This window comes from Propithecus coquereli, unplaced genomic scaffold (assembly GCF_000956105.1).
Source record: "Propithecus coquereli isolate 6110/MARCELLA unplaced genomic scaffold, Pcoq_1.0 Scaffold85, whole genome shotgun sequence".
NCBI classification, from domain to species: Eukaryota; Metazoa; Chordata; class Mammalia; order Primates; family Indriidae; genus Propithecus; species Propithecus coquereli.
In genome coordinates this window covers 4,255,733-4,280,236 of record NW_012154729.1, presented here as the reverse complement: position 1 = coordinate 4,280,236, position 24,504 = coordinate 4,255,733, and the positions used below count along the sequence as shown (strand labels likewise).

General features: G+C 33.3%; 1 protein-coding gene across 1 annotated transcript in view; it reads right to left on the bottom strand.

Moving 5' to 3' along the window:
• CDK17 (cyclin-dependent kinase 17) overlaps nucleotides 1-24,504 on the bottom strand; it is a 96,863-nt gene that overhangs the window by 4,331 nt on the left and 68,028 nt on the right. Inside the window, exons 5-14 of the mRNA XM_012664044.1 lie at nucleotides 23,742-23,867; nucleotides 15,222-15,278; nucleotides 14,007-14,121; nucleotides 13,204-13,298; nucleotides 12,908-12,970; nucleotides 10,521-10,644; nucleotides 6,328-6,448; nucleotides 3,982-4,079; nucleotides 3,040-3,145; nucleotides 1,084-1,126 (exon numbers count right to left, since the gene is read on the bottom strand). Coding sequence (XP_012519498.1) covers nucleotides 1,084-1,126; nucleotides 3,040-3,145; nucleotides 3,982-4,079; nucleotides 6,328-6,448; nucleotides 10,521-10,644; nucleotides 12,908-12,970; nucleotides 13,204-13,298; nucleotides 14,007-14,121; nucleotides 15,222-15,278; nucleotides 23,742-23,867 — 948 coding nt within the window. The remainder of the gene's footprint in view (nucleotides 1-1,083; nucleotides 1,127-3,039; nucleotides 3,146-3,981; nucleotides 4,080-6,327; nucleotides 6,449-10,520; nucleotides 10,645-12,907; nucleotides 12,971-13,203; nucleotides 13,299-14,006; nucleotides 14,122-15,221; nucleotides 15,279-23,741; nucleotides 23,868-24,504) is intronic.

Here is a 24,504-nt window from a genome sequence, read left to right as displayed (position 1 = left end):
TGAAGTGATAAAAAATTAAAAATCTGGCTGGGCGCGGTGGCTCATGCCTGTAATTCTAGCACTCTGGGAGGCCGAGGAGGGCAGATTGTTTGAGCTCAGGAGTTCGAAACTAGCCTGAGCAAGAGCGAGACCCCGTCTCTACTTAAAAAAAAATAGAAAGAAATTAATTGGACAACTAAAAATATGTAGAAAAAATTAGCCGGGCATGCTGGCGCATGCCTGTAGTCCCAGCTACTCGGGAGGCTGAGGCAGGAGGATCGCCTGAGCCCAGGAGTTTGAGGTTGCTGTGAGCTAGGCTGACGCCCCGGCACTCACTCTAGCCAGGGCAACAGAGCGAGACTCTGTCTCAAAAAAAAAAAAAAAAAAAAAAAATCTGACCTTTGGTGTTACCTTTCTTCATGAACACCAAAGGACTGGATGGCAGGCATTCCTAATTATCTATCCAATACTCATTTCCCTTTTTTCCTTGATGATACAACCTAGATCTGTTCAAGGTGTTCATGTTTCCTGCTTCGACAGATGAATCATAAATCATGACTGTTCTAAGTTTAGGATAATACGACAATACTGCTCCCCAAGTCCCAACCTCTCTTACAATTAATGTTCTGGTCAGTGAGGCTTGGGAAGAAGCCTGGCAGGAGTTTCTGCAGAAGCCTTTGCTTTCAAGATATAAGAGGATTAATGTGGCTGGTGCTACCCTTATCCCCCCTCTTCTTCCTGCTTTGCAGGGAAATGTGAATGGTATTTGGAGGTGCAGCATCCTCCAAAGGCTGTAGGTATAAGGAAAAGAGAACATTAGAGAATACGAATTGCAGATAACATGGCCGGTACAGGTGACTACCTCAAAACTGTTCTAGGTCACAAAAAGAGACACAGACACATTAAGAGAAACAATACATATATACATGTACATATATATTTTTTTACTTAAGCATGTGTCTCAAAAGTATGCTAGATACTACCATAGATAACCTTATTTGTCATTAACAATATTTGAGGGAGGTATTACTGGCTCCATTCTACAGATGAGGAAACTGAGGCTTACCTACTCATTTAACAATTGCAAAATAAGATATGACTCACCTGAAGAAATTTTGTTATCAACTCAATTCCTTCAGAGTCTAACCTAAAAACAAGAAAAAACAAGTGGCAATTTATTCTCTTTTAGTTGACAGAAACTTTTCAGATACAACTATTTCCTAAGTATCCTAATCTGCTAAATTTAAGGGCCCTAAAATAGCCACTCTTGTTGCCTTCAAATAGACTCCAATCTGTTTTAGCCTTACAAGACTTATCTTGCCATTTGTTTAAGAACAAACCATAAATTGAACAGAAGCTAAGCTTCAATTCAAATTTTCAATGTGTAAGAACAAATTAATTATTAAAATTATAGAATTTTTTAAAATCACAGTTCTATTTTAAAACAAAGTAACCTCTAGTATAAGGAAAGCTTAAATATTACATAAATTTTTACAGTGTTTCACTTAAGGCAAATGTACAAGAGGATCATTTTCCTACTATACAGGTGAAAGCAAAAAGACAAGTGACCCCAAAATGTATCACTACAGTTTAAGATAAACATAGAGACAAGCCATTCAATAAATTTTTACAGGGTAGTCTGCTCAGCATACTAGAAGGTATTAAGTTCAGTTTGAATAAGCCACAATAACCTCATAAAACTTCCTTAATAAGGGCTACAAAAACAATGATATAGTCAATAAAAACATATAACTGAAATTAATATAGTTGGGAGTAGTCGGGTTAGGGATTACTTTAATGAGATAATCTCTTGTTGGGAAATAATAGGTTCTATCTTGCACAGCCTTTTATGGCAAAAGTACAATTACGAATAAAGAAATATTTTCCCAAATGCTCTCAGTGGGTCCTATAGATGCTGAGGCCTAGACATTCTCTAGACTCTCTATTTCTCTATAGTTTGCCATTCTAGACATTTCCAGAGCTCCCTGGGCAGAGACATAAAGCCATGGAGAATCTGCTTAAAGAAGAGCTTCAGCCTTCTACACTCAACATTCCAACAGCAAGCAATATATAGATGATATAAATAGGATTTATGCTACTTGGGAGAGACATACAAAAAAGGCCCAGCACATATTATTACTCTTCCTAAGAAAGTCTAGTTAGAATGATATCAGTTGCTATAGTAACAATATCAATTCACACAAATACTTCAAAAATATTTTTGGTGTCAGAACTGTTTTCTGCTGTTCCTTTCCTAGCTTGAGGATAAATGGAAGCACAGCAAGTGTGTTATGTTGTAAGCAATGTGAATGGCTTTGGATTAAAACAGATGATGGCCTTATTTGGTGTCTTGGTGACTTTTTAATTTTTTTTTTAAAGGAAAGATGAAAAATGCAGCAAAGGAGTCTGTTATTCTATGTTACTTATTGCAGATGTAATAAATTCCACAAGTAAAAATATTCTGACTCAAATTTTAATGGGCGTCTTGGACTGATACGGGGGTAGGTCTGAGAAGAAACTTTAACTGAATGGTTGACCATTTAGGACATTACATTTTGCTAAGGGATCAGAGTTTACATTCTTCAAATAATAATTATGTCATTAATATTGGCCAAAATACTGATGGGTCATCTTGTGTTAAGAGTCCAGATTTTATTTATATAACACTTTCCTAGGTTTTGATAAGTAAATACAGAACAACTCTGAAGAAAGCAAAACAGAAACTTCATCATTGTCTTCATGGTATGGAATAAGGCATTATCAATGTCTTTTTTCTGGGAAAAGGAACTATCTACATAAACTCTAGAATGCTCATACCTATAGTTATATACTCATTTTAGTTACAGCTCAGTTCTATTTACATACTTTTGTGACTAATGGCCACTGAGAATTATAAAATTAATTTGACATACAGAGAAAGAAAACTGACTAAATTACACCCTAAAATATTTAGGAACTGTACTGTATATTTTTTCCCGAATCCTTACTGTGGCTAATGCTTCAAAACATTGAAAAAAAATCATGTGGGTTTTTCCCTTTTCATTTAAGGAAAAAAAATACCTGGGTGCATGGTTAACCAGAGGCTGTGGTTTATATTTTGGAAAGTTGTAGTTCTTGAATTCCTCGTTTGAAGAAACACCTGGCCAAGTTTCCTGAGAGGGAGTTCCTAAATTAAGAAAAATAAATTTACATATTTTTAAATGCATATAAAAATTTATAAATATAAGTTATTTATATTCATATATATAAATAGGCAGAATTAAGAAAGTGTCTTAGAGAACAATTTACATTTACTAGATGATTTAACTATTTCAACTGCAATTGAAATGACAGAAATAGTAAACATAGAGACTTTTTTTTTTTGGACTATGCAATGATGCCATAAAAATGATGATGCCAAGCCTTTTTTTCTATCCAGCCGACACCATCTAAGTTAGAAATACTCCTTAATAATATGCCAAAGGCCGATTCTCCATAATATTTATTTTCTCTGTTTTTCCATAAAATCCTTATTGCAAAAGAAGCTACCTAGAAGGATCTATCTTCATAATAATTATGCCAATTGTAATTCTTTTAACAGCTATTTATGTTAGTCTCAATATCTTTTTTCTTTCTTTCTTTCTTTCTTTTTTTGAGACAGAGTCTTACTCTATTGCCTGGGCTAGAGTGCAGTGGCGTTGTCATAACTCACTGCAGCCTCCAACTTCGGGACTTAAGTGATCCTCCTGCCTCAGCCTCCTGAGTAGCTGGGACTACAGGCATGCACCACCATGCCCAGCTAATTTTTGTTTTTTGTAGAGATGGGGTCTTGCTACATTGCTCAGGCTGGTCTCGAACTCCTAAGTAATCCTCCCGCCTTTGCCTCCCAAGTGCTAGAATTACAGGTGTGAGCCACTGTGCCTGGCCTCGGTATCAAAATTTTAAATACATATTTTAGAGACAATCTTATCTAGCTAGTCAATTTTAGGTTCAAAATCACTGAGAAAAGATATCTTCTGTTACCTAGCAGTCGGAAAATTAAGTGCAGTTCATCTTCCACGGTTGATCCTGGAAATAGAGGTCTTCCAGAAGCCATTTCAAAGAAAATGCAACCAACACCCCTTTAAAATATATCATGAAAAAAAAAATGAGCAATCCATTTACATATTGTGAAGCACAAGAATCTTTTCCTTAAGATTGCCTTTCTGGAGAATTCTGTACTGGCTTGCTACAATACCTCCTGCAGATGTATTTTAGATTCAACTAATTTGTTAACATTTACCCTGTCTGAACTTCCATATTGCTATGTCCATTTTTCTCACTTAAAATGTCCAGCTCTCCTTTGCATGATCCCTAAAGAATAACAGTAACAATAGTTAATAGTGACTGATTGCTTAGTATGTGTTAGAAACTATTTTAAGTGCATGAACTATTATCTCATTGAATCTTTATATTAGTGGTAGTGTACACCACGGACTGAAAGGGGCAAGGTAAGAAGGAAGAAAATCAAATGAAGAGATGGCTATGGTAATCTAGGAGATGACAATGGCCTGAGCTAAGGTAGTGGGCAGCAGGGATAGAGAGAAGCAAATGATTCAAGATTTTGTGATGAAGAAAGCAGAGATAGAACACGTAGGTACAGGTGTGTGTGTGTGTGCGCGTGTGTAAGAAGAAGGAAGATAAATGGAGGGAAGTTCAGTGAATAAATACTGTCATCTATGACTTAAACTTATGAGAATACATAAGTGTAAGACATAGTCCTTCCATTAAAGGACTCACAATCTAGCAACTGTATATAAAATTTAGTTTTACATATTAAAATGTTATCTAGAAAGCAAAATAATACAGCTGCTACGGATAACAGTATGGTGATTTCTAAAAAATTAAAAATTACTATATGATCCAGCAATTCTGCTACAGGTATCCATCCAAATGAACTAAAAGCAGGGTCTTGAAGAGGTATCCACATTCATAGCAGTATTTACAATTGCCAAAAGGTGGAAGCAACTGAAGTGTCCATCAATGTATGAAAGGGTAAACAAAATATGACATATATATTTAATGGAGTATTATTTAGACTTAAAAAGAAGATTCTGAAACATGCTACAATATGGATTAACCTCGAATACATTATGCTAAGTGAAATAAGCCAGTCATGAAATGACAAATACTGTATGATTCCACTCACATGAGGCACTTAATAGCAATCAATTCACAGAGACAGAAAATAGAATAGTGGTTGCCAGGGATAGGAGGCTGGAGGGAGAATAGGGAGGAGGAGTTTAATGGGTACAGAGTTTCAATTTTGCAAGACGAAAAAAGTTCTAAAGATGGACGGTGTTGATAGTTGCACAACAATGTGAATGTACTTAAAATTGGTTAAAATGGTAGATTTTATGTTATGTATGTTTGTCACAATTAAAAAATGAAATAAAAGAAGAAAAAAGTTAAATGCAACGAGTTTATATAATTGTTCAAGACAACAACAGAAAGTAGGTATATGACATCACTACATTAACAGCATAGACAGTATGTGTAACCACAGTTCAGAGGAAGGGATTGCCACCAGAGGCTAGGGTGTATTCAGGAAAGAATTTATGAAAAGCTGTGTTCTGCAGGTTACTAGGCACAGACCACGGGTAGAGGAGGTGAGTAGGCATTCCAGGTGCGTGGACCAGTTTGAATACCCAGAACAAAGGTGGGAATTTTTGAGGTATAGTGAATAGGCCATTTGGCTGAAGGGAAACATTTGTGTTGAGAAATAGTGTGAAATAAGGTGGAATAGTAGTTTAGAGACAGCTTACAGAAATCCTTCAGTATAGACTGAGGAATTAATGGTACTGTATCCTACAGGTAATGAATGGGGTGGCAACAAAGGTATTTTGAGCATAAGAGTGTCAAAATCAAACTGGTGTGAGAGAAAGATGACTACGATATTTAAATTATTACTTTTATTTCAACTTAAAGCAGGCAGATTTTGGTGAATATCAAATGATAAAAATTACAATTTTGTTTTAAATTACTACGTATCAGACACTCTTTTGAGTGCTTATCTGTATTAGCTCATTTATTCTTAACATTATCTACAGAACTTTAAAGTAGTTATTACTATTCCCATTTCCTTAAATGAAGAAACGGAGGCATGGGTCAGTAATTTGAATAAGGTTATTATATAGTTATAAATGGTAGAATTGCTATTTAAATTTAGGTAATCTTGTTTCCATGCCAGAACACTTATTAATCACTGCTTATATTTATCGCCGTTTAAAATAATACCTCCTTAAAAGTCAAATATGTATCAATACGCCCTGTGTTAACAGCTATATTCTTTCAAAATTATAAGTGGCAATAACATCTGTATATATTTACCACATGTCAATCTGTGTTGAGTACTCTGAGGAACCAAGAAGCACATCAGGTGGCCGGTACCACAGTGTGACAACTTCATTTGAGTAGGTCTTGGTGGGAACTGACTTGGCTCTGGCTAGTCCTTCATAGTGAAAAGAAAGCAAAGAATTAGGAAATAGCTATGATGGATTTCTCAGCCCCTATTCTCACCACGACTCCATTCAAAGGGATGGTGAGATGGCTACTCTGGAGCTTCCTGAAGTTTCAAACAAAATTAGTTTTCTGAAATTTGTTGAGGGCATGTGGTCTTGGGTTAGCAAATCCTTATACAGTTAAACTAAATAATAATAATTCCACAACCAGAGACTATGCTTACTCTTGTATGTGAATGTACCTAATACAGTGTCTGGGTTAATCTAAACTTAAGATATTTTTCTTTTGTCCATGAATCAAGATGCTAAAATTATTTTCTAGCTGAAATTAAATTAATCCAAACTAGGCCAACGACACCAAGATACAAAATTTTATTTTTTACAGCTTAAGCTTTTGTCACCTTTTAACCTGTTTCCAACCTTTACTTGCTATACCATTTTTTATCAAAAATCCTGAAGTTATTGGTCCTTGATTCTGTTGAGGTTAACTGACAATTTCCTTGCAGAATCTATTTAGACACAGTTCCCTTGGAATAAATTACAATGCTGTTCTGTACTCTCTTCATAGGTTTTAAGTTATATGGATAATTTTGGAATAAGACAGACCTCGCTGCCTTTGGGTATGATTAATTGTTGTATATGATGTAAAACACTTGTCATTCCTTTACCAATTTAATTTAACATCCATCGATTATCCAGAAATAAAAGCTAGAGTTCACAACTGTATCTTGAATCACTGTAGGAGAGAGTTCTTATTAGTTCTAAACCTCTAAATTCTGATCACCTGAAGAAGCAGCAACTTTAAAAGGTTTCTGAAGAAATATAAATTTATCTTACCATATATTTTATTTTGAGTAACAAGGAAGAACTCAATTTTTAGGCTGAGATTGCTGTTATGTATAATTTTATGTATCTGATTAAAATATTAAATAAGATGCCATAAAAGGATAATTCAATACTTTATTAAATTGGATAATCACATAAACAATACCAGAAGTTTAAGTAATTAGGTAGGACTCACACTATTTCAGTTTAGTACAATGGTTAAAGGGTGTAAGTGGAACAATGTTGACACTATTTTATTTAATTACAAGTTTTACTCTAGCATCTCAACTTGGTGAAATAAGTCCAACAAATTACATTTTCATACCAGTTTTGGTATTAGCAAAATGAAGGCAGCTTTCTGATCTCTCTTCCTGATATTAAGCATGATATGTATGCATGCGAAGGACAGGGCTATAAATTTGCTTATCCTATAACCTATACCATCAAGGCAAACTGCCAGTTATAGTATCCTTAATAGCTTATTCTTCTCCTGAGAGGATTCAGAACTAGGATGCTTGTCCAAACAGGCTCCTGGTTCACAATTAGAATTTCAGTGTTGGCATGAAATGAAATAAACAATAATCTCTCCCAAACCAAATTAACTAAATGTGATATGGTATTATTATACAAGCCATTTTCTAACATTAATGAAAATGTCTGTCTATATCAGTAGTTCCTAGACCTCTGAATTTCACTGATCATGGGAAAAGGGTAGAATTTTCAAAGGGATCAAGAACAACTTACAGTGTAAACACTCATAGCTACATGACTCTCCCTTACATGAAGTCGTAAGTATATTCATTATGCAACCAATAAAATAAATAAAGCAATAGAAACAAAGTTGATTATACTGTCTCATGGAGTAATCAGTTTCTTGTTGGCCTATGAGAAGATAAAATTTGTGTGGCTTGTTTTGTAGACGTTAGAAGCAAAATTTAAAACACTCAGAGTATTTCCCAATAAAAGTAGATTTTTGATGGCCCTTGACATTCCTTTTACATTTCTAATGTCCAAGCAAGGTTTCTCTATCATTGTCATTCATTGAGAGAGAGAGAGAGAATATACAACAATTAGAAGAGAAAGTTAGCAACATAAATTATGCTGAAGAAGAAACTTTATAATCTACATAAGCATATGCAAATAGCTTGTAATTTCTTGTTCAAACACATGTGGCCCACTCATTTCTTTTTTAAGGAAGGAAATACAAATAGTAACTTACCTTTCAAACAAATTGCAAAAGTATTAAATGAGCAAATGTACAGGAATTTCAGAACAAATTCACCATTTAATAATAGTAAAGGATAATCCTTGAAACACTCATATTTATCAAATTTAATGAAATACTCTAAAAGTAAAACTACCATAATCATTTAGGAAAATGCTAATTGTGGAAAACTGTATGGACTTTTAAAAACTAAGTTCTACTAGAATATTCAAACTCTCAGGATGTAGAATACAAAAAAATTCAAAGCTACCCTAGAAAGTTTGTTTATTTTGAAAAACGGTTTACCTCCTAGATGCAAAAATAACACTTAATGTAACTTTCAAATCCCTTAACATTACATTAGCTAATGAGATACAGATAAATAGCGTCAATTAAACTATTGAGCATATAATAAATGCAGAGTCATGGTGGCAGGTAGGGAGCTCCTTTCAGTAGTGGCTTCTAAACTCTTTGGTCTCAGGACACATTTTATATGCTTAAAAATTATCAAGAACCCAAAGAGCTTTTATTTAGGTAGGTTATATTTATTAATATTTGCCATGTTAGAAATTAAAACTGAGAAAAATTTTAAATATTTATTTACTCATTAAAACACTACTCATTATATGTAGCATGAATAATACTTCTATGAGAAATGTTTTTTCTAAAACAAAACAAAAATTAGGAAGAACAATGGCCCTGTTTTACATTTTTGTAAATCTCTTTAAAGTCTATTTTAAAAGCTGGATTCCATATCTACTTTTGCATTTAATCTGTTGATATGTTGCTTTGCTATATATCACACTATACCAAATATACATATCACAATATACACATATATGAAAAAAATTAGATCTCACAAAGATATGAAGTTAGAAAGAAGGGGAGTATTTTAATAGCCTTTTCTGATAATTGTGGATAGTCTTTTTTGGTACTACGTAAGAACTAGAAAGTAAGTTGTTTCTTAAAAGCTATGAGGTAACTGAAATTGTATCGATGAACTTTTCATACTTCTGTTACATTAAAATTAATTGGTGTATCTTGCACTTTAAGTGGATCTTTTACCCATGAGTGATTCTGTAATACTATGCATTGGTCAAATAATGGTTCTCTGATTTATACATTCCAAATATTTAAACACTTCTTTGGCATATCAAAAAATCTTGTTTGTTAATATCACCATCCATCTTATCAGAAAAGTGTCTTAAGTATTGGAAACCTATGAAGCTCAAGACAGCAGATCCAAGTTTCCAAAATCTAATTTTTGCTTGAAAACTTGAAAATACTTTCAGTTGATTTCTGTGAAATGATAGGTTTACTTCATTCATTTTTAAGAAATGTCTGCCAAATATCTAAGTATGAATAATCACAGTTTGTCTGCCAGTCATTTCCTTCAAGTAAAAATGGTATTCCTTGAGGAAAAAAGGGCTTGCACACCACCATATGAGCACTCTTCCTTGTGACAACCACAGTATTTCTGTGTGCAGCAAATGTGTTTTATGTACACTTCCCACTTCATTACACAAAATACTAAAAAATGTACTCAAGGATGGAGATTTAATAAAATTAATAAATTATACTGCTTCATCAAACACCTTTTTAAGTGTAACGGACAGTTTTTTCCCTTTAAGTGTGTAATGGTAAGGATACAATGATACACTTTGGTGACACTGCTTTGGTTTAATACTGAAGAACCAGCTTTACCCCTTACAGCTTTTGGATCATCAGTACAAATATTAACATGATAAAAAGGGCAAGTAATGGTTAGTATAATTTTGGTAATCTATTTTGCCTTTGGAGACCCCCTGAAAGGGTCTCAGGAGCCCTACAGATCTATGGACCATACCTGACAACCCATGCCTTTTAGTATAACCAACTTAAATCACCCACCAAAGTTCTGTCAAATATCTCATGCTGTGTGCTACAGAGAAAATTTCCAAACCCACATAAAAGCAATGACACATTGTGACAGTGGTTGTTCTTTTAAATTCAGCCACCTGGAAGTATTTATAAATATCTCATACATTCCATACCGAAATCTGCTAGCTTTAATTCTCCTTTTTCATTAATGAGGAGGTTCTGTGGTTTCAAGTCTCGATGCAATACCTTTCTTCTGTGGCAATATGCCAAACCACGTAAAATTTGGTATAGAAACAGCTATAGAAACAAAGAAATAAAAATTAGTTTTACAGATAATGAGACATACTCTGGTATAAGCATAGATTGTGATAGAAAAGCAACTGGCCTAGAATAAAAGAAAAAAAAAGTAATCACATCCTTAAGTACAATGTCTTGTTCTTATATAGTTGGTTTCTGAATTTTACAGTTTATTGTTCTATTTGAAGCATCTTACTTGTTTTAGTTTAACAGTATCTATGAAAATAAATATTATAAATAATATGAAACCTCATCTTAGCAGTAACAGTTCATTTATTATAGAAAATGACTTAAACAGATTTTCATAAACTTACAGGCCTCTTAAGCTTAGAGTTTGATCATGAAATTTTTGGCAAAACAAATAAGCAACCCCTCCCACTCACCCTCAAAAAAACCCTGATCTCGGGCAGTGTCTTTAAAATAAGGCATCAGAATTGGTGGTTTTATGAAAAGTCCAAGGTATCAAAGAGAATGGTGCTGCATAGCTCTGGCAAATTACTTGTTATAAAAATAACCTAACCAGCTTCTATCACCCACCTCCTGGGTACTTTACTTTCAGCACCTCCTACTCAGCCTTCAGAATCTGCTGTGATTCAGCAAGGGGCATTAGCACCATAGTGCTCTGAATGACTCTTTGAAAAATGTAATTCCTGTAAGGCTAAGGTAGAGTTTTTGTTGTGGATTTTGGAGGAAAGAGGGTTATGAAACACAGAAGGTCTTTGATTCTTTAGGGTTGAAAAGAAAGATGCTCAAGTACAGAGGATTCAAGAGTTTACCCTCAGTTCATTTGCTGGTGAAAAATAGAGCATCAGAACACTCAGAATAAGCCAAGGTGGCAGGTGCGTGATGGCCCTGAATGAATTTCTCAGCAGCAGGGTCTCTAGAGTCTATGTAATTATGTTTTAAAACTCTAAAATTACTATTTTAATATATTCCTGTTACATTTTATGTTTGGAAATCATAAAGGTGATTTAAATAAACAATAAAATGCTTTCCAACTTAAGCCATGTAGACCTGGCTTTAATGATGAACTTCTCAAACCTCTGTCAAATTATGATAATTAAGGGACTTATTTTCTTTTCACATCATTGTCAATATAAAAGCAGGAAAAACAAAATAAGAACCACAGACAGAAAGATACACAAATGACACAACACCTTGCAAAACAAAATGTAAAATATAATAACAACAATCCTCATAGTATATATATGGAGATACATTTAAAGCCCTATTCTAAAATTCTTAGCCATTTGTTATCCATATGTTCTGAGCTGTCTTTTAGTAACAGAAACTGGCTCTCCTTTATAGCCACCAAATTTACTATTTTAAAAAAACTGTAAGTTTAAAGTTACTATCTACAGAATTAGAAATGTCTCAAACATCCAGCTGAGACAGCCTATTTCCCGAATAGATTCTCATAAACTGTTGAGTAAGTTTGGATAAATAAATCTTTGCTAAATTTGGAGTATATCACTCAGGTCAAAAAAACCTATTGTAAGAACACAACTATGTCCAGTGCTTTTACTTAATAGCTTTTGGGTTTCATCTAGTACTGAATAGCTTTTCTAGCATTATTTGAATTTTTAGATATACTGTAGTAAGAAAACACATCAATTATCTTACTTTTGCTCCTAACAGTATAGATTGGTATTTCCAGCATAGTGTTCACAATACCTGCATGTTCCTGCCCTTATTCATTAGATTAGTACTCTGAACAGTTGTTGTTGTTGTGAGTTTGCCATTTAAAGGAGGGCGTTCACCAAATGCACCCATCACCCGTATTTATTTTAAACATCTGGTTTTTTTCCAAAGCAGAATATACCTGTAAACGTATTTTACATCTAAAATAATCAGTTGTAACATGAGTGGAAATGTCAAAAGAATGAAATAGTTCTCCAAAAAGGTATGATCCTAAGAAAGCTATAGTGTAGTGAACAGAAGTTCTGAATAAAGACTGTATGTTCAGAGGACAATAACTTATTTAAAATGCCAAATAGAAAATCCTGAAGAATAGTTATGAGGCTGGCATATTTCATCAAGTAATCTATTTGTTTGTTTGGTGTTTTTTTTTTTTTTTTGGAGACAGGGTCTCGCTCTTGCTCAGGCTGGTCTTGAATGCCTGACCTCAAGCGATCAATCCTCCCACCTTGGCCTCCCAGAGTGCTAGGATTACAGGCGTGAGCCACTGCACCCGGCCCTTCCATTAAGTAATCTAGCTCATCTATGCTTTAAGCAAAATTCAAAATAACACACTAAAACGTACCTTTACATTATGCATACTCATAATGTTTCCACAGTCATCCATGTACTGTTTTAGGTCTTTATCCTGAAAAAACACAGCATTTTAGTATATGATATATAGTTTTCAGAAAGCATGGCTGATTCACTTAAAGTATTTAATTTTTAAAAATAAGTTGTTCTTCAAGGAAAGATACTGGAAGCACCACATATGTAATTTAATTAAATACCAATAACTAAACAATAATGTCCCTGGAGCTGTCAAAAAGTTTCTGTTTCATTAAAACAAAATTGAATGCTGAATTTTTATGAAATGCTTACCAGATACTCAAAGACCAGAGTCAAAGATTTATCTGTGTGAACAATGTCATGTAAGGTTACTATATTTGCATGTTTTAGATCCTTTAATAGTGAAACTGCAAAACAGAAAAGAAAACCAGTTATTTAGTCTGTGGTAGCCAGTCTTTATCAAAACCTGAAGTAAGTTTAACACACAAACTGGGTTTAAGAGTCATCCACCAAGGGGATTGGTAGCAAAAACTCTAATAAACTTTTTCTTTTCATTTGTGGTTCTGGGTTTGATATTATAATACTTAAAATTATCCCCAATATTATAATACTCTCTACATCATCGTCTGTTTTTTTCCTTAAATCTTAACTTCTTGAGACTTCTGGGATTAGATATAAAGTGCAATGTACCTTTTTTTTCCCCCCTCCATATTATTAATCATTTGCTTCAAACTATTTTCTGGATAATACATCTTTTCTTTATAAAATGTTATCATGATATAAATATGTTTATATCATTATTTATTTGTTTAATTTAAGCAGCCAAATTACAGTTACCATGTTCCCCTTGTATCAATATATAACATTTCCCTAAGTCAAATATTAGTCAATGACAGTGATTTTTAATGACTTCATAGTATTTCAGTATAACTTATACAGTAATACAATTAATGAATTCCTTTCTTTTGAATTTTGGTTTTAGAAATTAACTTTTTAAAGGTCTAATTATATCTTCTAGTCATCTATTCTTTCTGTGTCTGAGTATTTTTTACTTATGAAAAATAAACTCTTATTCTGCAGCTTTGGTTTTAAAATGTTATATACAAATATTCTACCTTCTCTTATAGCTGTGCAGGGTGCACCTTCTTCATGTTCCAATCGGATCTCTTTTAATGCCACCAAATTCTCTGTCAATTTACTTCTTCCTTTATATACTGTTGCATATGTACCCTATAATAAAACATATTTTTAAAGGACACATCAAAAGTATCATGAGAGCCTATCAAATACCATCTGTACAATAAAGAGCTCTAACTGAATTTCTAATTTCTAAGCATATGTTAAATTTCATCTTGCAAAGAAAAATCTACAATGATCAGTGTTGGGTTTTCTTTTTTTTAAAGCTAGTCAAGTGAAGCAGTGGGAGTGGAGAAGGAACAAAAAGTCTTGGTTTTTCTTATAGCAAAGAGGACTTCCAGCTCCTATGCACAGCTTCCATACTCTTGCAACACTACAGAGTGCCTCACAAGTATCAAAACATAGAATATTCAATTTACTTTTTGTATTTTATTTCAGATTAACAATTGGATTAATAGCTTTAAAATCAAAGGTTGCTTTACCTGCAATGGAGTATGGAGACTGAAAGACTCTAATTGAGCATGTTAATTGAAAACATAATTAACAGATTGTTAAATCATAGAATTTTTACCCATGTTTCCAGACTTTTCCAATCTTTGTACATTAACTCTCCTTTAAAAAACAAATATATTCTACAGGAGATCTCTTCTATCATTACCAGGATAGCCCTCAAACCCCTTTAAGGCTTCCGTGTTAACTATTTTATTTCCTTTACCCTTTCTTACTCTGGGAGGTAGGCCATTTCTACATTAGTAGTACTAGTAGCAAGTTCAAAAAAACCGAAGTCTTAAGAATTTCCTTAACCTTCCATGAAATGTGTTTTTATCTTTAAAGATAGTATTTTGATTTTTCACAGGTTTGAACTCATGCAATTTCCCATCTGACAGCACAGACAGGAGGCTGAGTGACAACTGGTTGCCTATTTTGTTACCAAGAATGCATAATACTTTGTGCTTCAATAAAAGATTACAAGCCTATAAAAAAATACTCATTTCCTCTCAAATTGATGGGATCATTTCAAGGACTGAAGGGTTTTAGCCCTTCTAACTTTCTATTGCCTTTTCAGACCAAGTACATAATCTTATAGACAATTGTGTTTATATTTTTTTCCCCCAGCTTAACAAAAACTGTAGAGAGGAGTTTAGATGATGAACAAGAGGTGTCTTACATTTTTTAAATAAGTATTTACTTACCTCTCCAAGCTTTTCCAATTTGATGTAGGTTTCCATTTTCCCAAACCCAATTTCTGACTGAAAACAAGCAATTATAAATTTAGTATTTATTCTTAAAATTAAAAAAATTCATCTCTTCCTCAACTTTGGAAACTCTCCTACACTGAAGAGTGTCTAAGAATAGAAAAATCTGATCATAATGAAATTGTTGATATCTGTCAAGTTTTAAAGTCTACTCAATGCTGAAACATTCAAAGGTTCAAAAAATATCAAAGTTCACAATTAAACTGTCAACCCATCATATAGATCAGTTAACGTTCTGTTATGAAAAACATTTTGTTTTATTTTAAGACCTTGGAATTTTAAAATACTACAGGCATTTTAAGATACTAAAGAATCTTATAAAGTATGGATGGCTACTTGGGATTTTCTTTTTAACAAAATTACAAAATAATTTTCCTACATATTTTCCTTCACAATTTTTGAATTTCTTAGAGAGACCTGCAAACACAAATTACTATTTGTTTTGGGTTTTCCAATCCAAATATAATGAAAAAGACAACTGAAAAATGATACTTTACTATGGATCAGGAAACAGCAAACAATGTAAGAAGAAGCAATGCAAATTTAATTCTGGCCACAGCGGGGGAAGAAAAGCTTTAAAAGTGAGTTCTCAAAACCCTTGCTCTAAACCTTGAGAGCTTGCTTATTTTGTTTGGAGATGATAAATGGAGTAGATGGAATACACTTAAATATGTAATGGAAACCCAGTGTTTTAAAACAAAAAAAGAAACAAAACAAAAAATCTTAACAAAAGATTTAGGGAAAAAAATTTTTTAGACAGACTGAAAGTTAAGGACTGAGAGTAGAAATAGGAAAAAAAAAAAAAAAGTAAAACAGAGGAGAACAATAAAATTGCTGTCTACTGTCCCTACGTAGATAGTGGGAAAAGTAGTAATAATCTAAAGAAAAGGTTGGCTTCTTGCTTACACTTACAATGGTGCCAATGCCCTTAAATAAAAAGCTAGTAAAAGGAAAAAATATTCTTTTATACATAACTTCAGTTCTCAAAAATGTAAAATTTATGCTGGAAGATTAAGTACTGAGTTTTAGTCAAGGTCCAAAGATGCAATTTTTCTGGAGTTGTTGAATAAAATTAAAATGATCCTTGATGACTTGGCATCAATCCCCACTTTGGACAATAGGATAAACTGTCCAAAGCTTAATGGCCAAAAGTAGCAGAAATCCCTCAAAAGAATTTTTATCCTTTTGTTACAATGATATATAAAAGCCCTGTGGAAATTGCATATCCAGTAGTACTTAATTCAATTTTGGTAAACTAACTAAAACTTTGGTCACAGGTATTACTGAATGACTGAAAAATTATTTCTTTTTGCATTCTCTATGACTTTTTTCTACATATGGTATTTTTCATAAAAACATTAAATTTAAAAAATGAAGTTTTAGAACCATCATATACCATTCACCCATGTATTGTCTTGTATATGACTCAGCATTAACATTTTGTTTTCTACTAACAATAACTATGCAAAATAATGAAGTAAAACCATAACAGACATTTTCCAAATACAAGTGACGTTTTTAATTTCAGTATGGAAAATGTGGCAAACAGCCCACTATCTGGTACATGACAGCCTGATTCTGAATTATCTTTTAGTTTATGTATGCTTTGTATAGCCCATTTATATATGACCTAAAATAACTTACTTCAAGAACTGGCTAACTGCCAAGACCACAGAAATTGATAGAATGTCTTTATTTTCTTATACCTATCTCTGGAATTCAGGTGCTTAAATTCACAAATATGGAACTACTGCATTTTTACCATGAATTTTAACACTTGTTATATCTTTTATGGAGAAAAAAACACTATATTAAAAATAAATGGAAACCAGTATGAACAAAATAATATCCCTGAAAAAATATTAAAAATGTCATCATCTATAACAATGAGAAGCACATGGAAAATATGACTGCAAGCTAGGAACTTTTTCTTCTCAGGAATAGGGAAATTTTCTTATTCATCCTTTTATCTTAAATAAATGAGTACTAGTATGCTCTTAAAACATCACATACACTTTGGTTCAATGGTGACTATGACAAATGTTGAAGTTTGCTTTAAAGATTATGTAAGTGTACTACAAATTAAAGACTGTAAAGACAAAAATGTTTTGGAGATTACCATAGCACATAAGGTATACAAGGAATAAACTGTAAGGTATGCATCTAAAATTTAATATTACAGAGAAGCACTCCTCAGAGAATGAAATTTAGTGACATCATTAGAATATGCTGAAAGTTTGTTTTTAATAAAGGAAAGGAAATATTGTACCATAATTATGAAGTTAAATTTAAATTTGAATAATTAGTCTATAAAACAAACAGCACTCCTGAATTCCACCCATGTAGACAGAGAATTCAGACAAAGCCAGTTTACACAAGTGAATTGTCTGTCAGATCCTAATTCAAAGAGTTAAAGTGTACCCACCCTACCTCCTATTTTAATAATTTCCAACCTTAAGGATTTATACATCCAAAGAGTACTTACTGAATCTTTAAATGAAATTTTTGGAAAATTTTGCTTGCATTTGTATCTGCTGAACACGACAAGATTAACAATAGATATAATGACTAGCTTGTTGACATGCTCTCCTACAGAAATTATTCAGAGGACAGAGGACAAAGCTCATTTATTCAACATTTACCCAGCACAATGTTAGGTGCTTGGGAGACAGTGAAGAAGACAGATATGATTCCTGCTTTCAGGAGTTCACAATCTAGATTAAGTTTTACCCTAGATTTTAGAATATTTTTAAAAAGTTTCATAAAAAACAGAAATAATAGCTACAAAAATGGCACAATAAATTTTAACATAATATAAAAACTCCCTTAATTCTGCTCTCCAGACTAATTTTACCTGATACTTCATTGTTAAAAGAAAATCCTTCACTTCTGGCAGCCCCAAGCAAATTCCTGTTCAGATGGCTCTTACAGCATAAGCATGTGAAAATTTAAAATATATATGTATATAATAAATTATACCCTAATAACAGTCTTCCTATAATTCAGTGTCTAGGCAGCACCAAGCATTATGGGAAATTTTACATTTACTTTGGATCTAGCAACATAATTACTACATCACAGTTGGAAAGATGTTTTTAACATCCTGGAGATGCTGCCCCTTATCCATTGGATACATTCCAAGATCCCCAATGGATGTCTGAAACTACAGATAGTACTGAATCTGATATATACTATGAGTTTTCTTATACATACATACCATGTGTTTTCTTATACATACATACCCAGGATAAAGTTTAATTTATAAATTAGGCACAGTAAAAGATTAACAATAATATTAACAACTAACAATAAAACTATGGTAATACGTTGTAACAAAAGTTATGTGAATTATGGTCTCTCTAAATATCTTATTGCACTGTATTGACCTATTTTCGGACTGCAGCAGTGGGTAACTGAAACCCTGGAAAGCCAGACTGCAGATAAGGGTGGACTATTGTATGTGCAGAGGCTCTTTAGGTGCCATTTTAAGAGTAAGCATGTATGTAAGAAACAGTGGGGCAGAGGTAGGTTTTTTCAAATACCTATTTCCCTCCCTGTGAGAATTACTGAGTTACTGACAGAAATGTGTTTTATACCTTAGCCATGGGGGTGAGGGGAAGGAAAAAGATTGAGAACTATTCTATTTGGTCATTTTGTCTTACAAAAACTGCTGCTAACAGCATCATTATACCACCTTAATCCTGCACATAAAATGCCAAAGGTAAATTGTGTGGGACCTTGAACCTCGCTACTTCCACATCCCGTATCATTTCTGAGAGACAGCAAGACTTGATACCATATTTTCTTACCTACTCTTAGAAATAAGAAAGGGCTATATATGATCTATATAGGCAAAACCAGGAATGAAAAATCTAAATGCTCATTGTTTTAAGAAGGAGTAGACTCTTAAAATATATATAACCTATAATTTTAATGTCATGAGACAAATTTTTACATACAGATAACTTTCATTCTAATGAAGTAGAACTTAACAGTCTCACAAAACGTCCACTGGGTATACCATCATAAGTGCAATGAAACTCTGATGAATCCTATCTGCATATAGGCTTTCCCATTACTCTAATATTTAACTAAATATTGATATGTGAAGAGAGAAAACTTCATTTCTTATCAACCATAAAGGAATATTAAATAGCACTTCACAAATCCAATAACCAATCTTTTTAACAAGAGTTACGATGACTAAATGTAATGTGATGTCCTGGATGGGATCCTCAGACAGAAAAAGGACATTAGCAGAAAACTAGTGAAATCTGAATAAAGTGTGGAGTTTAGTTAATAGTAATATACTGATGTTGTTTCCTTAGTTGACAAGTGTATAAAATGTTAATAATAGGAGTATAACTAGGTATGTGGTATATGGGAACTCTCTATATTATCTTTGTAGTTTCTCTGTACATATAAAACTAAAATTAAAAGTTTATTTAAATAAAAACTCAATGGGAAGGATTAACTTAAGAAAGGGAGACTGAATACACATGCGGTTTATATGGATAATGGATATTCTAAGCATCCTGAAAAGATGGGCTATGAAGAAGGACAACTCCTAAATATTAAAAGAGTGAAAGAACAGAATGAATATAGATGTAGGTAGATTTGCATGTCTACTATTCAGAAAATGAGGGAGTTTCTGGTTAATGGCCACTCTCTTTTTTAATCATGTAGGAAGACAGATCATCTGCTTAAAGTGAGGGAGGAAGAGTTGACAGTGTGGTACACAGGCAATACTGAGGGTCCATTTGAGGTTGATGGTCATGAATTTATAGCAGATCTGTATGACTTTTTCCAGCAAAAATGAATTCTGTGGCTTGTTTCTTAATTCCCACTCAACCAAATGTTCTAGGTTATTTGTACTACTCTACTTATATGTTGTTATTAGAAAACGTGAAAACAACACACTGAAAGTTTTATACTTTCTAAAACAAGGCTAAATTTTATATTTCACCTTGAAAATATATTTTGTTTTTTAGAAAAAGGATGTATTATCCACAGAAACATGAACTCTAACACAGGTAAAGAATATTTTTCTCTCCTCACCTCCTTTCCATCCATCCCTAATCTTTATCCTTCTCCTTCATACATAAACCTGGGGTTCAGACATTTATATTGAAGAACCGACCTCCTTGAAAAAAAATTTGTCAGGTTTACAAAGGAATATATTATCTATGGAAACATGAATTCTAATACATGTGAAAAATGAGTCTCTGTTCCCAATTCCTTTCCATCTATGTCTTAACCTTTACGTGCTCACTTCCACTGCCTATGTTCAAATATAACATAAACCTAGGGTACAAATTTTCTTTTCTTTTTTTCTTTTTTGGAGACAGAGTCTTGCTCTGTTGTCCTGGCTAGAGGGCAGTGGTGTCAGTATAGCTCACAGTAACCTCAAATTCCTGGGCTCAAGCGATTTTCCTGTCTCAGCCTCCCAAGCAGCTGGGACTACAGGTGCACACCACCATGCCCAGCTAATTTTTCTATTTTTTGTAGAGATGGAGTCTCGCTCTTGCTCAGGCTGGTCTCAAACTTCTAAGCTAAGCGATCCTCCCACCTTGGCCTTCCAGACTGCTAGGATTACAGGCGTGAGCCACCGCACCCGGTCTCAGATTTTCATTTTGAAGAATAATTTTCTAATATATTTTTAAAATGTGCTTTAGTAAGGTAGATGAATAATGAAAGAGATGCATCGACAGAAACCAAAACACAGCTGGCATGATTAATCTAAAATCTATAAGCCATTTCGGAATCAAAAAATAAGGGTGTTGGGTAGGAACACTTAACCACAATAAAAACTCCAATTATTTTTCATTAGAGGGCACTGTTTTCCTTAATTTCACACAGACTGCAAAAGACAGCTCTTAAATAATAGGCTTAAGAATCCCCTGGTGATTAATCATACTTTTACTCTCAATTGGAACACACTTAACTTTAAAATTTATCCTAAGTACCAATCTTTGCTAAAAATTGAAAGCCAAAGAAAAATTTTCACTAGACACAATCAAATGATAAAATTATTCCAATAAAAACACTTTAAGCAGTGATGCAAGATTATGACCATAAACCTGAATCAATATCAAGTTTGTATTACACTTTTACCATGTTATATATTGGTGAATGTCAAATAACAATGTGCTCACAGTATGTACAGCATAAAGTTATTCTATTTTTTAGAATATCTAACCAAAATAGATAGTTTTTGGTAAATAAAAGAAATTCCATGATATAATACACAAAAAGGAGATAAAATAACTGCTGGCAATCCAGGAGTCACAATCAATTTCTCCTCCCTCAGACACAAAGTCTGACTGGGTACCAGGTTCTGTCTATTTTATGCCTTCATAGTCCCGACAATCTATGTTCTACTTCTATGTCCACACGACTCGACTGCCACATTATCCCTAATTTTGAATAAATTCCCACCTGCCTCTAATCTTTTTCTCCTTCTAATTCATTGTTTACACTTTTCCTGAAGCTATTGCTATGAAACGAAAATGCGATCATGTCAGCCTTTGTTTAAATAAATGTCTTTGATGTTCTCTCATTACGTGGGATAAAGTCCAGACTCCTTGGCCTGACATCTAAGGCTTTTTACATTCTGGATCCATCCTATCATTTTAGGCTCTATTTTTTTAATGTTATTCCATATTTTCCCTTTATATTAAGTTCTAATTTCCCCAACATAACATATACATTCACACCTCTGGAATTTAGTACATGAAGTTTCCTCTGCTTGGAATACCCTTCATTCATTGACTGCTTTCAATCTAACAAACCCTACTCATCCTTTTAGGGCAAGTTTAAGTGCTACCTCCTCTGTAAGCTTGTGCTTCACAAAGACATTTAACTTTCTGCCTCTGTTTTATTGTCCCATTGCCCTTTATATGTATCTCTACAATAGGACAATACTTAGTCATCCAAAAGAGATCCTCACAACGTTTACAATCACCTGAATTTATGTCAAAGTTGATACTTTAACACGGAAAGTTGTCCTTTCAATAAACAGTGCGGGGTCAATGGCAACATGCTGGGAGAAGATATTTGCAAGGCATAAAACTGACAAAGGTCCTTTATACGGAATGTATAAAGAATTTCTATAAATCAATAAGAAAAAGGCAGAAAACCCAACAGAAAAGCAACAACAGACTTGGGTAGTTAATTCACAAAAGAGGATACCTAAATGAGCAATAAACATTTAAAAAGGTATTCAACTTAGTCATCAGAGAAATGTAAAATAAAACAACGAGACATCAGTATCTAATCACCAGAAAAGTTAAAATAACAATTTTAAAAAGACAATATAAAAAATCAGCAAAAAGAGCAACCAGAACTATTACATACTAGTGATGGAAGTATAAACTGGTACAACCACTTTGGAAAACTGTTTTGACAGTATCTAGGAAAGCTGAACATATGCATACAATATGATTCAACAACTGCACTAGCTATGCACTCGACGGAAATGCTTACATAAGTCAACCAAAAAACATACATAGGAATGGTGATAGAAGTGCTATTTGGTAATAGTCAAAACCTGAAAACAGCCAGAATGCTCAACAACAGGAGACTGGATAAAGCATAGGACTTTTTCATAAATGAAACACCATGTGACAATGAAAATAAATTAACTATAACTCCATGTAACGGCATAGATGAAACTCACAAACATAACACTTAGCAGAAGAAGCCAACCACAAAAATAATACATATTATATACTTCCATACTTATTGGGACACGTATTGTATAAATATCTTTGCGTAAATATACATGTCTATGTATTTGTAGAAAATGTATTTTAATATATTTAAAAGATAAATAAGAACATGTATGTGAATGAGGATTAAAAAAGGCCCAGATATTAAAACATACTATAAAAACAATATAATCAGAACAGTGTGACACACATGGTTAAAACTAACCTTAGCATTGGAAGGCAGGGATTATGGCTACAGTTGAGGAAAGAGGGGGTATTAAGTGATGAGAAAGGGAGCAAAAGAGGGTTTCTGGAATTATGAAATTTTCTTTTATTAGTCTAGGTACTAATTATACAGGTCCATTAACATTGCAAGAATTCATTAAGCTGTACAATTATGGTTTGTGTACTTCTCTGTGTATCTAATATGTATTAATATGTATGTTTATACATCTAGTACATATCTAGTAGACATTTATAGATCTAGTATATATTCTGTACATCTAGCATACATCAATACAATTTACCAAAAATAAAATATAACTTAGCTTAAATCTTATTTCAGTAAGCATCCTATTGGATGCGTCTTAAGGAGCCCAACAAACCATTAAGAATGAAAAATGATAAAGGCAATATAATAAAATTTAGCTATTTAAAAGTTAAGTATAAAAAGTACTTTAAAATGTTTACACTCAGAAAATCGAACAAGCAGATCGGATGGTGTAGGTACAGGAGACCAAAAACTTACTAAGGAAGCTCTACGAGACCTTCGACTCATTGGCTGATCAAACGGTGGACTGTTTATCTGCAACTTTTCGAGATAACCATCAGGTATTCTGATATCTGCAGGCAGTGATAACCGCTTATTTAAATCCTTAAAAGGAAAAAAAGGAGGTAATCAAAAATAGAAAGACAAAAGCATTTGACTTTTGAATTCACAGGCTCTAATATATTATTTCTTAGTGATAAGTAACTGTAAAGTCTTACTGCAGTTCCAAAGTTATCTACATTGATTGTATATAATATACTCAAGGCAAAAATATTTACTGGAAGAAAAGGTATACGATGAAGTTTTACAGATATGGTACTTTGCAACCCCAGTTATTTCTCAGTCCTTTTATTGATAAATTCAACTTGGAATTTACTTTGAAATTTTTATACCATATAGTAGGAATAGGCAAAGACTACCACAGAATGTGATAAATTTAAATAACTAACCAAGCAGATACTGTATGATTTTGTATGCAACATGGTGAACAAAATTAAAATATTTTATTATTGCTGTGTTAATGGTATTTCTATTTTATTTAATTATAGAACATGAGCTTGGAGAAACTTAAAAGTGAATCTTCCCTGTATCACCATATCAAGAAATATAAATTCTATATAAAGAAATCCCTCCTGCCGGGCGCGGTGGCTCACGCCTGTAACCCTAGCTCTCTGGGAGGCCGAGGCGGGCGGATTGTTTGAGCTCAGGAGTTTGAAACCAGCCTGAGCAAGAGCGAGACCCC